This window comes from Eptatretus burgeri, chromosome 13 (genome assembly GCF_056783735.1).
Source record: "Eptatretus burgeri isolate ZD-2024b chromosome 13, Ebu_testis_v1, whole genome shotgun sequence".
NCBI classification, from domain to species: domain Eukaryota; kingdom Metazoa; phylum Chordata; class Myxini; order Myxiniformes; family Myxinidae; genus Eptatretus; species Eptatretus burgeri.
The window spans coordinates 14966916-14980826 of NC_140973.1; the positions used below are offsets into that span (position 1 = coordinate 14966916).

General features: G+C 43.5%; 1 protein-coding gene across 2 annotated transcripts in view; it reads right to left on the bottom strand.

The window, feature by feature from the left end:
* Positions 1-13275, bottom strand: part of LOC147013900 (transmembrane emp24 domain-containing protein 10-like) — a 35411-nt gene extending 22136 nt beyond the window's left edge. For both annotated transcript variants that reach the window (XM_085851246.1, XM_085851245.1), the window contains exons 1-2: positions 12974-13275; positions 10409-10526 (exon numbers count right to left, since the gene is read on the bottom strand). In XM_085851246.1, coding sequence (XP_085707372.1) covers positions 10409-10526; positions 12974-13159 — 304 coding nt within the window. In that variant the 5' untranslated portion in view covers positions 13160-13275. The remainder of the gene's footprint in view (positions 1-10408; positions 10527-12973) is intronic.
* Positions 13276-13911: the final 636 nt, after the last annotated feature.

A 13911-nucleotide genomic window follows, 5' to 3' on the forward strand; every position in this document is an offset into this window, starting at 1 on the left:
TCCTCAGTCACAATGGAATGAACGGATCCAATGCTGACGCCCGCCTCGTCTGCAAGTTCTCTGATCGTGATTCAACGATCCTGTATCAGCAGGGTCCTCACTTGGTCAATGACGATCTCATTTCGGGATGTTGAGGGCCTACCAGAACGTGCTTCACTTTCCACTGATGTGCGACCATCTTTGAAGCAGTTGTACTACTCTTTTATCTGTGTGGTGCCCATTGCTTCTTTCCCGAAGGCCTGTTGAATCTTGCGGATCGTTTCCACTTGTGAATCATCAAGCTTTACACAAAATTTGATGCAATAGCGTTGTTCAAGTTTTTCCGTCATTTTGTCAAAAACTAAAATCCGACGGCGCTCACTTACACTTTCTCACTCATCGGCGGTCTGTCGGCGACTGACAGCTTCTGCAGGTGGGAAAATATTCACGCATACGGATTAGGATCGCCTACATATGTGCACCAAACCATGCCTCCCTAGCTTCATTTGTTTACGCACGAAAAATTAAGGTTGGATACTTCTTGAACACACCTCGTGAATATATATATATATATATATATATATATATATATATATATATATATATATATATATATATATATATATATATATATACAGTAGACCAGGCGTAAGTCGTCACCATCGGGACCGAGAAAAAAGTGACGACTTAGAAATGTGACGACTTACGCGTATGCGAAAATTCATGATGACTGTGGGGTGAAGGATGAAGTCGTGCGTGGCCTGGACACGTATGTGTGAGAGCCGGCTATTGTACCAAAAGGAAAACACAATCCTCGGGGCAAAGGTGGGGGTTCTTTGGTGAGTTGGAAAGTGATCAAGCAAAGATGGAATTCATGAATCAGTTTATCAAAAGTAAAGATAATGAACAACTGTAAGACAACTCATATACCATCGGTGATGGTATGGTGACAAATTACATGACACACAGTCATCGTGGTGATGATTACCACTCAATGCCAATGTGTAGGTGAGTGCAGTAATGTACAAAACAAGCCAATATAAAACCATGATCGGACTTCAACACTAAGCTCGATCGATCCTTTACTCCTTCGCGAAGTAATCCGTTATGCTTGACTGCCTCAAACTCTTGGGCATCTGGTGCATGAGAAAGGACTCAAACCGGTCATTGTATTCCATTATGTTGTCTGGGCAATCCTCCACCAAAAGACAGTATCGGCGCATCACATCCAGACAGTATCGGCGAATCCACGCTGCCTGATTCGCCGCACCTCTTGACCTTGCCGATTCCCCACCTCACTTTGAATCTGTCTATCCAGTGCATCGGCAAGGTCTCGGCATCATCATGCCCGAGGTCCGCAGCGAATTTACGTGCCTTCAGCAGCAACATTTCACCATCCAACCGAATATTTGGCTGAGCCGACATTTGCCGAAACCAGATGATGAGCGCGTCATCGACATCTTCAAAGGACACACATTTCACGCGTTTCACACTTACCACCGGCCTCTCGATCTTCTCCACTTGTCCAAATATCTTGCCCTTATTCTTCAAGATATCGTTCAATGTCTGCCGTTTGATGTCCAACTTCTCAGCTATGGCTGTTTTCTTCATCAGTGGGTTTGCCTCACAAAACTGGATAATGTCGTATTTTTCTTGGTAGGTTTTAGTTGTAAGCTTACGCTTAGTCGCCATTGTCCTGCCTGCAGTGCGATCAACGTGTGTACGCAGTTATAAATAGCCTATCACTGACGGTGTAAACCAATGAGCCAGCATCACGATTCCATGAAATTGGGCTTCTCACGAGGTAGCAGTTCCGTGTGACGAGTTCGGAGTGGTAATTTACTTGAGTTTCCATTACGCGGGAACGGACAACATCTGACGACTTAGACGAAGTGACGACTTAGAGATGACGACTTACAGAGGGATGACCCTTTATTCAAAGGGATTTAACATGAGATAAATTCGGGACTTTTTGACGCTGCCGTCTTAGGTGAAGTGACGAGTTACACGCTGCCGACTTACGCCTAGTCTACTGTAGTTACGGTTGTGGAAATTCACAGAGCACCATATAGGTCCTTATATCAGTTATGTCGATAAGTCTGTGTTCAGATATATTTCCCCACCGATGTTTAAAGGGATATATATATATATATATATATATATATATATATATATATATATATATATATATATATATATATATATATATATATATATATATATATATATATATACAGTGGTACCTCTACTTATGAATGTCTCTACATACGAATGTTTCAGGTTACGAAGCGCCTGAACGGGAAAATATTGCCTCTAGTTACGAAGGCGTTTCAGAATACGAAGTCAAAAATACAGTACAGTACGCGCTGCTTTTCGCTGCTCCCAGAGTATCCCGAACGTAAACAAACTTGTAGCTGCTCTGCCATTGGCTATTGCCTAAAATCTGCCTGGCAACCCTTTGCGTTTGCGTGTATCCCAGCATGCTCTTCGTGTCTACGTCCCGCTCTGTAAATATAGTTATACTGTTTACAGTCTATGGTCCCGCTACGAAGTGCTCGGACAGTGTTACAGTACAGTACGCGTGTGGATTACAGTAACTTTTATTCACAATGGACCCCAAGAAAGCAATGAAGAAAAGTGGACAAGGAGAAAAGAAGAAGAAGAGAGTTTTTCTGGCCATACAAACAAAGCAAGAGATAATAGAAAGGTATGAAAAGGGGATGCGTTTGATTGATCTCGCAAAAGAATATGGCCGTAATATATCTACGATCGGCACGATAATAAAACAAAAGGAAGCCCTAAAAGCTACGGCTCCTTCCAAAGGCCTCTCTGTCATTTCCAAGAGGAGGTCGGCAGTGAACGATGAGATGGAGAGGTTGTTACTCGTGTGGATAAAGGAGAAAGAGATTGCTGGTGACACAGTGACAGAGGCCATAATTTGCGCAAAGGCAACCGCCATCTTCACTGACCTCGTGAAGGAGGATACAGGCGAGGGAAATTCGGCGCAAGGACTACACCAGGAGTTTAAGGCATCGCGTGGGTGGTTCGAGAAGTTTAAAAGGAGGACTGGACTTCACTCTGTTCTTCGCCATGGCGAAATTATTTTGCTGGGAAAGGGCATGGGTCTTGAGGTGGATGACGAGTACATCAACGAGCTGATTCAGGAGCACAACGAGGAGCTTTCGACGAAGGAGCTGCAGGAATTGGAGGTGATGCAACACACCGTGGTGCAGGAGGAGTTCAAAGAGGACGAGGAGGAGGAGGAGGAGGCAGCCATTATTCCATCAGCCCAAATCAAAGACATTTTAGGAAAATTCCATGAAGTCTCGGAATTTGTTGAAAAGAATCACCCGGAAAAAGTGTTCACAAGTCGGGCTATCGCGCACTATGACGATGTCTGCCTCGCGCATTTCCGACGGATTGTTAAAAGCCGGCAAAAGCAGACGTCATTGGATCAATTCTTCACGAAACGCGAGGCAAAAAACACTGCTGATAAGGACCAGTAAACAAAGAGGCCAAAAAGTAACGAGAATAGCAGTTAAAAGGTAAATGAATATTTTTATTATTTCCTTTATTCTTTGTTTTTTACATTATGTGCCTCTCGTTTTATGTTTATTGTGCGGTAATCTAATTTTAACATGTATTTGTTTCATGTTCTGATGCATTTTTATGATTTATTAAAAAAAATGTCCGAATTTTGCGGGGCTTGGAACGGATTAGCGCATTTACATTCAAAAGGCGTCTCTACTTACGAAGGTTTCAGGTTACGAAACTACTCCCAGAACGAATTAAATTCGTAAGTAGAGGTACTACTGTATATATATATATATATATATATATATATATATATATATATATATATATATATATATATATATATATATATATATAGTTACGGTTGTGGAAATTCACAGAGCACCATATAGGTCCGTAGATCAGTTATGTCGATAAGTCTGTGTTCAGATAGATTTCCCCACCGATGTTTAAAGGGGATTATTCGTGTAACCGGGCTGTGATCTTTGAGGTAGCCATTTTTCTTTTACTATCTTTATTTTGGACCAACCGCTTCACAACAACCAACTGCACCAGCGCAGTTGTGCGGGGACACGTTGGGATCCGGATCAGCCTGGAGCCTGGAGTCTGCATATGGACGGGAGCTGGAGAGAGCGGAGCCTGGAGCGCAGCCTGCCATGCCGTGCCGAGCTGTGGGTCACTGGGAAGAGGCCAGAGAGGAGTCGCCAACAAGCGGCATAACGGTCCGAGGTGATCGGGCCCCAGAACAGTCCAAACAACGCGAAGGAACGGACAGGCTCTTAAGAGAGCATCAACTCTAAAAGAGCAAAGGCCCGTTCATTCCTATGAGGCGTTGTCGACTAGGCCCAATCGATCGGGCCGCTCGACGAGGCCTGGGCCACACCGCGGTCACGCCAGCTGCCGTGTGGACGGGACGCCAAGGAGCACCCAGCGAGTCGCCACGAAGGCGGCAGGTAACCAGCGCGGCCTCTCGGAGCTCTTTCGGTTGCCAAGCTCTGAGAAACATTAAAGGCTTACGAGCCAGGGCCTTTTCTTTCTGGGGTTTCGAATCAACGTTGTGGCGCCATGTCTTTAATTAGAACTGTATAAATGTACGTAATTAATGGAACGGTGGTAGTTCTTCTTCTTGCTCGTGTTTTGTCCCTTACACCCATTGCATTAATTGTATTGCATGATTGTGTACGTGCATTGGTTGCATACATGACTGCATGATTGCATATGTGTCGTTATATAAATAAATGTCCTTGTGTGAATGTTAACCAGTTCGTCGTGTCCTTTTCCTTCAAATTGAAATGCCGTATTGCATTTGGAATATAGCTGGCTTTTTAATAGCCGATAAAGTGATCGGGTCCAACGGGGCTGCGCGATAAATACACCGCTCGGTATCCGCAGAACGGAATGAACTGCATACGTGGCTCGTTTCCAAGCAGTTCCCGTTGAGGTATAACCTCTCGGTAGCCTTCCCGCACGAATAATTAGGTAAATCGACAATTCGGCGATCGGACCCTGTAGCGTGTGAGTAGAGTACTGACAAGGCTATGGTGTGCATTAAAAACACACCCGTAGCGGGATTCCGGAGTTTGATCTGGAAGGCTGCGACTGGATTGCTCGTCCTGTGGGCGTACGACCACGATTCGGCTAAAAGCGGCTGTCCGCACGCCGGTGGGCGGAAATCTGTAACAATATATATGTATACATAGCTCTTTCTAACCACTGACTGAGATTAAAGATTGGTACATTTTGGTGACGTCGAAAGCTAAAATTTTGCGTGTCGCTCGACATCAAAGCTCGTACACTGGAAAAATCATCAGAATCGTCAGACAACATCCATAAATGAAAATATAAACAAATGAAAAAAATATATAGGTGAGTGACCCAAGATAATGTGAAAGCATGGTTTGTATGTGCAATGTGTAAGCACATCCCGCTAGTATAGATGGTGTTTCAAAGGAAACAGTGCAGGAGAAACTTAACACCTCTTGGGCAAAAAGATAAGTCTTTCAGAGAAAAGTATTTATTGTGAGCTGGTGGGTACCTCAAATGAGTGAGGAAATGATACCTGCAAATAAAATTACTGACAAAGCTGAAACTCTTCCCTCCAGGTCTTCAAAACAGCTGTTCACCATTTCTTATCTTCCCCCATCTAAACCACAGTCTTTTCTACCCCCACTAATTCACCTCCTTCAAATTTCCTGCTTTCCTTCCTGAAAGTCCCTGTTGTGTCAGGACCTGTAAGTCCCTGTAGTGTCCATCTTGTTAACCTCCGCCATCGAAGATGGATGGAGGTTACTGTTTTCACCCCTGTCTGTTTGTTTGTTTGTTTGTTTGTGAACAGTATTACGGAAAAACTCCTCGACGGATTTCGACGAAACTTGGTGGGGGGATTAGGTATGGTCCAAGGATCATGCCATTAGATTTTGGACTTGGTCCAAAATCCAATATGGCCGCTATGGTGGCCATTTTGAAAAAAATATTTGAATTTTTGTTTTTGTATTTCTACATGTTTTAAGTGATTTCCACCCCCCCCCCCAACCTAAAAAAATTGTTAGAGAAAAAAAAATTTGCAACTTTTTTTTTCAAAAAAATTTCGATTTTTTTTTTGGCCATTTCTACATGCGCGTCGATCTAGTTCAAAAATGTATTGGGCCCGATATGTTCGTGGATCAAGCATTATGTGGAGGAGGTATGCGCTCTCCCGAGTGCCCTTCTAGTTTACCCTGTGTACCCCCACCCCATCCCTCTCCCTTCCACAGATCTATTTTTGTTCCACAGTTTTTTTTTCCCATCCTTCTCCGACTCCTCATCTCCTTCTCCCCTTGTACATTCTGTGTTAGCTCTTATATGAGCCTCGACAGTGTATACAAAATAAAATAAAGTAAACAAGCACATTTTAAATGACAGATGAACAAACATAAAACAAGTACCATACGGTATTTTGTTCAGTGCACTCTTACTTTTGAAACACCCAGTATGTATGTGTGTGGATATATATATATATATATATATATATATATATATATATATATATATATATATATATATATATATATATATATATATATATATATATATATATATATATATATATACATATACACCCACACAAACACACACATACAAGCAGGGTATGCTTACACATTGTGGCAGCTCAGCTTACGAACCGTGCTTCCACATTATCTCGGGTCGCTCACCTGCATTTGATTTTTCATTTATTTATTTTCAGGTTTTTTTTCATGTATTTATATTTTCATTTCCTGATGCTTTCCAGCAGTTTTGTGATTTTTTGTGGTGTAGCGGCTTCGACATCCGTTGGCACGCAAAATTACCATGCTTCCCCTTGTCTCGGGTCGCTCACCTGCATTTTTTTTTCATGTATTTATATTTTCATTTACGGATGTTGTCAAATGGTTCTGTGACTTCTCTCAGTGTATCAGCTTCGATGTCCATTAGCAGAAAAAATTTCAGCTTTCTATGTCAACTTTAAGGTACTGAACTGTAATGTCAGTCAGTAAATCAGTCAGTCAGTGAGTCAGTGGTTATAATCAGCCTTATATATTAGATATGTATACACTGTATAAGAAAAGGAGCAAGTCTGACCCTAAATGTGACGTGACCAGACATCATGCGCATCCTTCCTGAGTGCAATCTCACCTCTTAACCGGTGATCAGCAGGGCAAAGACAAGGCGTTTGTGTGGCAGACTATGCTTGTTGCTAAAAGGTCATGCAGCATTTGCTGTTATGGGACTTGACCTGTGCCTTGCTGACTCATCAAGTTAGGGGGTTTGATATTTATTTAACCAATTTAGCATGGACACAAATACATGATTTGGCAGTGTGTCAACCTGACAAGCCCATAATAAAGGTGAAATCTGGATCGTTGGCTCTGCTTCCATTTATTTGTGATCATAAATTTCGGTCTACAAAGACCTGAGAGCCACATGGATGCCATCCGAGTTTGTAGGTGACGTGTTGGCAAAGTTATGTGCAGGACGACAGCATCATGTCACATTTATGGTTAGACTTGTTTTTTTTTTAGTGTGGACATAGTCGAGGCTCATGGAAGAGCTAGTACGAGTACACTTAATGGATCAGGATGCAACAGGCCAAAACGAACCTCAGAGAGAGAGAGAGAGAGAGAGAGGAAGGAAACACCAACGGCAGAGTTGAAGGCCAAGACAGAGGGAGACTTGGACAACAATGGATGTGGGGAGGATGCGGAGGATGCGGTGGACAAGATGGAAAGAGAGGGAAACTGTCAGGAAGGAAAACAGTAAATTTGCAAGGAAGAGGGATTGGGTCGGTGAGTGGGGGGGGGGGGTGGGGGAGTGGGGGTTAACGAGGGTAGAAAAGATCATGGTTTTGGATTGGGGAAGATCTGAGATGGTTGTGAACAGCTGTCTTGAGGACCTGGAGGGAAGAATTAGATTGAAGAGAATGTGAAAGTTGTTTCTACAGGTGAGAAAAAAACATAAAAAGAAAAGAGGAACAAATGAGTGGAGGTTAACAGTGGTCCCTGATTTTGGTGGACCGTGTGTGCCCTGGAGAAATCTGTGGGGGACAAAACACAGAAAGAGTAGAGGGTGCAAGAAAGGAGGAGGTAGAAGACAGAGACCACTGACCTGTCTGCAATAGTGAAGTGATAGGCCCATAGACACAGCTTCATCACAGGAGATTCCAATAATCTTGAAGGCCTTTGTTTTCATGGTGTCAAGCAAAGCAAGATGTGAGGCAGTGGATCTCCTCCTTCCTCTTCCTCTTCTTCTTCTTCTTCCTCTTCTTCCGTATGGCAGCTTGGCTGCTGGGTAGCCATCATTTTGTTGGGGCACGACTATGCTGCTGATGCTGTACCCCTATACCAGTACACTTGTACTCATTTTGCTGACCTTGGAAGGATGACAGGCTGAATCAACCCCACCTGGTGTTAATTCAGCAGCCAACGGGGCTCAAATTCAGGGCCCTAAGATCCCAAGCCCACCACCCGAACCACGAAGCCAACACAGAGCAAGATGTGGGGTCGGGACACCAGCCCAGAGGAGAGAGCAGTACTCCATCAAGATGTGGATGAAAGTCTTGCAGGTGGTTCAGGTGTGCCAAGGAAGGACTTTGAATGATGGAGGTTGGCTTTGGAGGCCAACAATAACATGTGGTTTTCCCAAGAAAGATCATGGCTGATAGTGAGACCAGAAGTTTGAATGAATGACCTTCCTCAAGAGGATTGTTAAGAAAGTAGATGGGAGTGTTTGCCAGATGGTCCTTCCAGAGAGATAGAGAGTGAGTGTGTTCGATTAGTCAGGATTGAAAGACATATTCCAAGTGTTTGAGTTGCTCCTTTTGTTGAATTTATCATTCCTGACAGCAACCTCACCTCCTAACTGATGCTCAGCAGGGCAGAGACAATACGTTAGTGGCAGATGATGTTTGTTGCTAACGGATCTTGCAGCATTTGCTGTTATGGGAGTCGACATCATATATACATATATCATATTACACACACACACACACACACACACACACACACACACACACACACACACACACACACACACACACACACACGCAAACACACCAAAAAATAAAATAAATAAAATAAGCAACAGCTTCCACCCAGGTGTGGCCCATGTGTTAAGCAAATAGCATCCCAGCATGCTTAGTGTTGTGTATAAAAATGCTACACAGGCTTCGTTGTGTTTAATTATGGCAAAGCATGGCTGCAAGAGGAGCCCCCCCCCTCCAATGCCCCATCCACAGAGCATGTGTGGTCACCCAATGGTTTTATGAGCATCACACTGATGTTATCCATGCCATGGCCTCCTCAGTCACTGGACGTGAACCCAATCAAACATTTATGGGATATTCTGGAAAGATTCCTGATACAGCATAATATCCACCTCCATCAAACAGGTGTGAGTTGATCGACTCTCTCGTGTAAGAATGGTGCCACATCCCTCCTGCAGAATTTCAGATGCTGGTGGACTCTACGCCACAGCACATACAAGCCGTACAGGAGGATGACTCAACATTCGCACCAACGCCTTGGAGATGGGACGCGAATCCCCCAAAGGTGATGTCTCACCATTTGCATGCAGACCTTGGACAACGTTCGGAGCAACAGCTTTGATGTTTCCATGTTGAAGGAGAATGAGAGAATGCACATATTTCCTTTTGACGGCATAACACAGGGTCCATGGAAAGGATGAAGGTTGCTGCCAACATACGTACGTGAAACACTCCGACCTCGATTCAGTATCTTGAACATATCTGCATTGTACTGGTCTGCACAGACGGAGTTGGCAACCAAGTGTCATGCAATAACAGAAGAACAATAAAATGGCCAACAGTCCTTGAACGTTCCTGAATGCTGTTTGATACGATCAGCCAACCTTTGGGTTGTACGGCCCACGTACCGAGCTTCACATCGGCACAAACTCATAGATAACACTGCTGATTTGTGAGGTGGGCAGAACATCCTTGTTAACCGACGTAAGCAAGGAGCAAGAGGTAAAGATAACTCGAAAGACAACTCATCTTTCCCTCTCGCCGTTTCAAAGTCTCGGGGATTTCAAAAAAAAATTGTATGCAAAGTCAAGGCTCGTGGAAGAGCTAGACCACAGAATGGATCAGGAGAGAGGTTGTGGAGGGGGGGGGAGAGATGACACCAACAGCAGGGTTGAGAGACTTCAAATAAATTGACATTTCATCAGAATGGCCAACGATGTCGTAGTACACTGGTGTACCAAATAATGCATCATATGCATGTACGATGTCGATAACTGATACAACAGACATCAGAATTATTTTTTTTTTAATTAAAAAACCAACACATATGCAATGCAACACAGTATATGTTATGATAAAAAAATATTGATGAAAATGCCAATTGTTCTTTATACGTACGGATTTCCACCTTGCTCGAAAAGCATATATAGACAGCTGAGGTCCGATCTGAAGTGAAAGAGAACTTTCCTTGGGAATCTTTGTGACTGAAGAGAATATGATTGTTGTCATCAGTTATCTGTAAAGTAGGATCAGGTGAACAAGAAAAAAAAAATTTAACAACAGCAAACTTACTTCTACGCTGGATCTTCACATTTCACTTTCTGTACTTCTCCCCCACTCTTCCCCCAAACTGCCAAAGCAGTTTCTTGACAAGAGTTGTACTCGGTGGTTTGCCATTACCTTCCCAGCAGTAGTTAGGGCAGGATTTTGTAATTTGTTCAGGGTGCCGGCGATAGCTCACCAACTCTTCACGAAGGACACCGTGGGATCTTTAACGTCCACCAACTAATGTTGGCAGACGGGACGCCCGGTTTAACATCCATCCATGGGACGGCACACACATTGATGAATTACCCTGCCTGGGAAACACCAGGATGACAGTTTATAGCTGGGTCAGGAATGGAACCGCTTGGAGACACGTGTGCGTACCTTTCGGCCATCCTGCCAGCCTTCGTTACAAAGTCTTACAAATAATTATCCTTTTGTTTTCAATAAAATTACGATTTTTTTTTTGTAAGAAGTTGCGACATGAAAGTGTGCATTGTTTATCGTTATTCATTTGCATTGTCTGGGAACACAAAGTTCGAATATCATGTCATAAAAGGTACCGTTAAAGTTTTGCGGTATTTGTGAGATCTTTGGTGTATTATAGAATGATGGAGAAGATATAGTTATGGAAGAGTCGCTCATGTCTCGATTGCACAAATAACGAACCACTTCGAGCATCATTCTGAGCTCTGCTTGAGTACAGCACGGAAAACCACCGATGTTGAGAGATTATGTTTTTTTCCCCACACAAAGTCTAGGCTCATGGAAGAGTGGCATGAACAAGGGTCAAATGGCAACATACTGAGAGTAGGACAGTGGGGCCAAATTTGGACACAAAAAAAAGCAAGGGAATAAACAAACAGGAAACAGTAACCTGCAGGTTCAGAGGTTGGGTCAGGTAAGGTTAATGGGGGTAGAAAAGATCATTGGTGAAGATAAGATGGTGATGCACCACTACCTGGAGTGGAGAGGAATTTAACTCTCCATGAAGGCAGTTCCACAAATAGAATAAAAAAAGAGGAACAAAAGAGTAGAAGTATGTAGAAAGCCTGGATTTGGGCATTTTAACCCTAGGTGGGTTAGTTACTACAAGAGCATGCATCCTGAATTGGGTGGGGGAGCATGCATCCCATGCAGGAGAGCATTTTTTCCATTGAATTACCGACAAAGCCCTGATAGGTTGAGATTTGTTCTAATTTTTCAAAGAATGACTTGGAGGCCAGCTTTGCTGCATGTTCAGCCCAGGAGATGTTCTAGCGACCATTGAGGCAGAGAATTTCAATAAACCAAAGTTCTTGCTAAAATTGACTTTAATTAAAATTACATGAGTTCCCTTACATGGATATTTAACCTAGGAGGCCATTTGGCCAATCAAAGTCTGTGTTATAGTTGTTTTTTCCTTGCTCTATCCTTTATAAATGTTCAGCATCAAGCAAGGAGGCAGCTCATAGCTTTTTTTTTCTACTTTTAAAAAAAAAAAAGGTTTTTGGTATGACCCAACCGGGGTTCGAACGACTGATCTCCTAGAAACTCGAAGATGCTTTAACATTACATCACCGATACAATCCCAGTTCAGCAAAAACTCAAGTTTCTGTGATGCGTTTCAAGATACAGTACTGGGTACATTGTGTTCCAGTTTGGAACATACCTGCTTGTGCTGCACACAATTGCAAAAAAAAAAAAATAGGGGCAATACCCCTGCACTCACCTGCTAGAACCAGGGAAGCACTGGGAGGCGTGTATGACCCACAAAGTATGTAAATTAGCCGATGGGTTGAACATGCTATAGTACATCACGGTTGATGAAGGTTGTAATAAAGTTTCATAGAAATAGCTTGTGTAGTTTCAGAGAAGATTGGAGTGTTAACATACTGACTCAGCGACTGATTGACGGACAACGTGCGATGCCAATACCTCGCACGAACTATGGTCCAGGTGAGCCACGACGAACTATGGTCCAGGTGAGCCATGACGAACTATGGTCCAGGTGAGCCAGGACGAACTATGGTCCAGGTGAGCCAGGACGAACTATGGTCCAGGTGAGCCAGGACGAACTATGGTCCAGGTGAGCCAGGACGAACTATGGTCCAGGTGAGCCACGACGAACTATGGTCCAGGTGAGCCACGACGAACTATGGTCCAGGTGAGCCACAAACACAAAGCAACCTAAACTCTACGGGACATCTATTACATTCGCCAACATAGCAGAATGTTCATCGTGACGTGGCGTGACCATCGACCCCCTGCCCTCCGAGTGTTACCAGACCAGAACGGCAGTTTTTAATCAATTCTCCCCAGTCAGGCGAGCGAGAAGCAGTACAACATATCCTACAACTACTTTACACACACGTTATCGTTTCACAAATACTCTTCAGTGATCGTAACGATATGCTACAGGTAGTTGGCCCGTCGTACCTTCAGCGTGTTCTCAATGGGGTACAAGGAATGCTCCAAAATGGAATATTCTCCTGCCACCAGGAGGTCGGGTAACACGTCATCAATGAGGCATTTCTCCGTGTTGGATGACAAGGTGAAGCTGATGGAAAAGACTTTGGGCGACACCATGGCCAAAAGTCCGCAGAGAGTCGCCCATCGAGGCATCACGGATGACACTTACCGGCTGTCACTCACTCACTCACACACACACTCACACACACACACACACGTGCGCAAATGCCAACCTACCTGCCTTCCGCATTCACAACGTTCGCAAAGGTGTGTTAATTACTCGTCTTCTTTATTTTTTGGTATTCCAAACCATTTAAGAGAATTTATCCATTTGCGTTTTTTAATCGATATTTATCTATAATTCCAGCAATCTGTGTGTGTGTGTCTGTCTGTCTGTCTGTCTGTCTGCGACCGCTGTTTCTTGACAAACACTGGTCCAATCTCATTGAAACTTGCCAGGTATATTGCTGGGGCTCTGTGGATGTGCCTTTTCAAGGTTTGATATTAATCGGACAACTGGTTCTCAAGTTATGGCCATTTATTGACTAAATCAATGATCGGACACGGTGCTATGACGTCACGATTGACGTCACAATGTTTTTTTTGTTTGTTTGTTTTTTGCACGTACGGCCACGCACTAGAACCTTAAATTCAATCAAAACGAACGTTGCTGCCATTGGTAGATGGAACAAGAGGCAGAATAATAATAATTGTGCTCATGAAAGATTCTTCGTAATTAATTTTAATGGCTGCATGTCAAGATTGAGGGTATATACGTGGGTATGGAATCGAACATGAGGTTTCACTGTAGCTGGAGGGTAACTACCCGATAACGGTCATTGATATCGAAGAGGAAGTATAACTCAATTTTTTTTTAAATCCCATTAAATGGCCCTCTCTCCCGT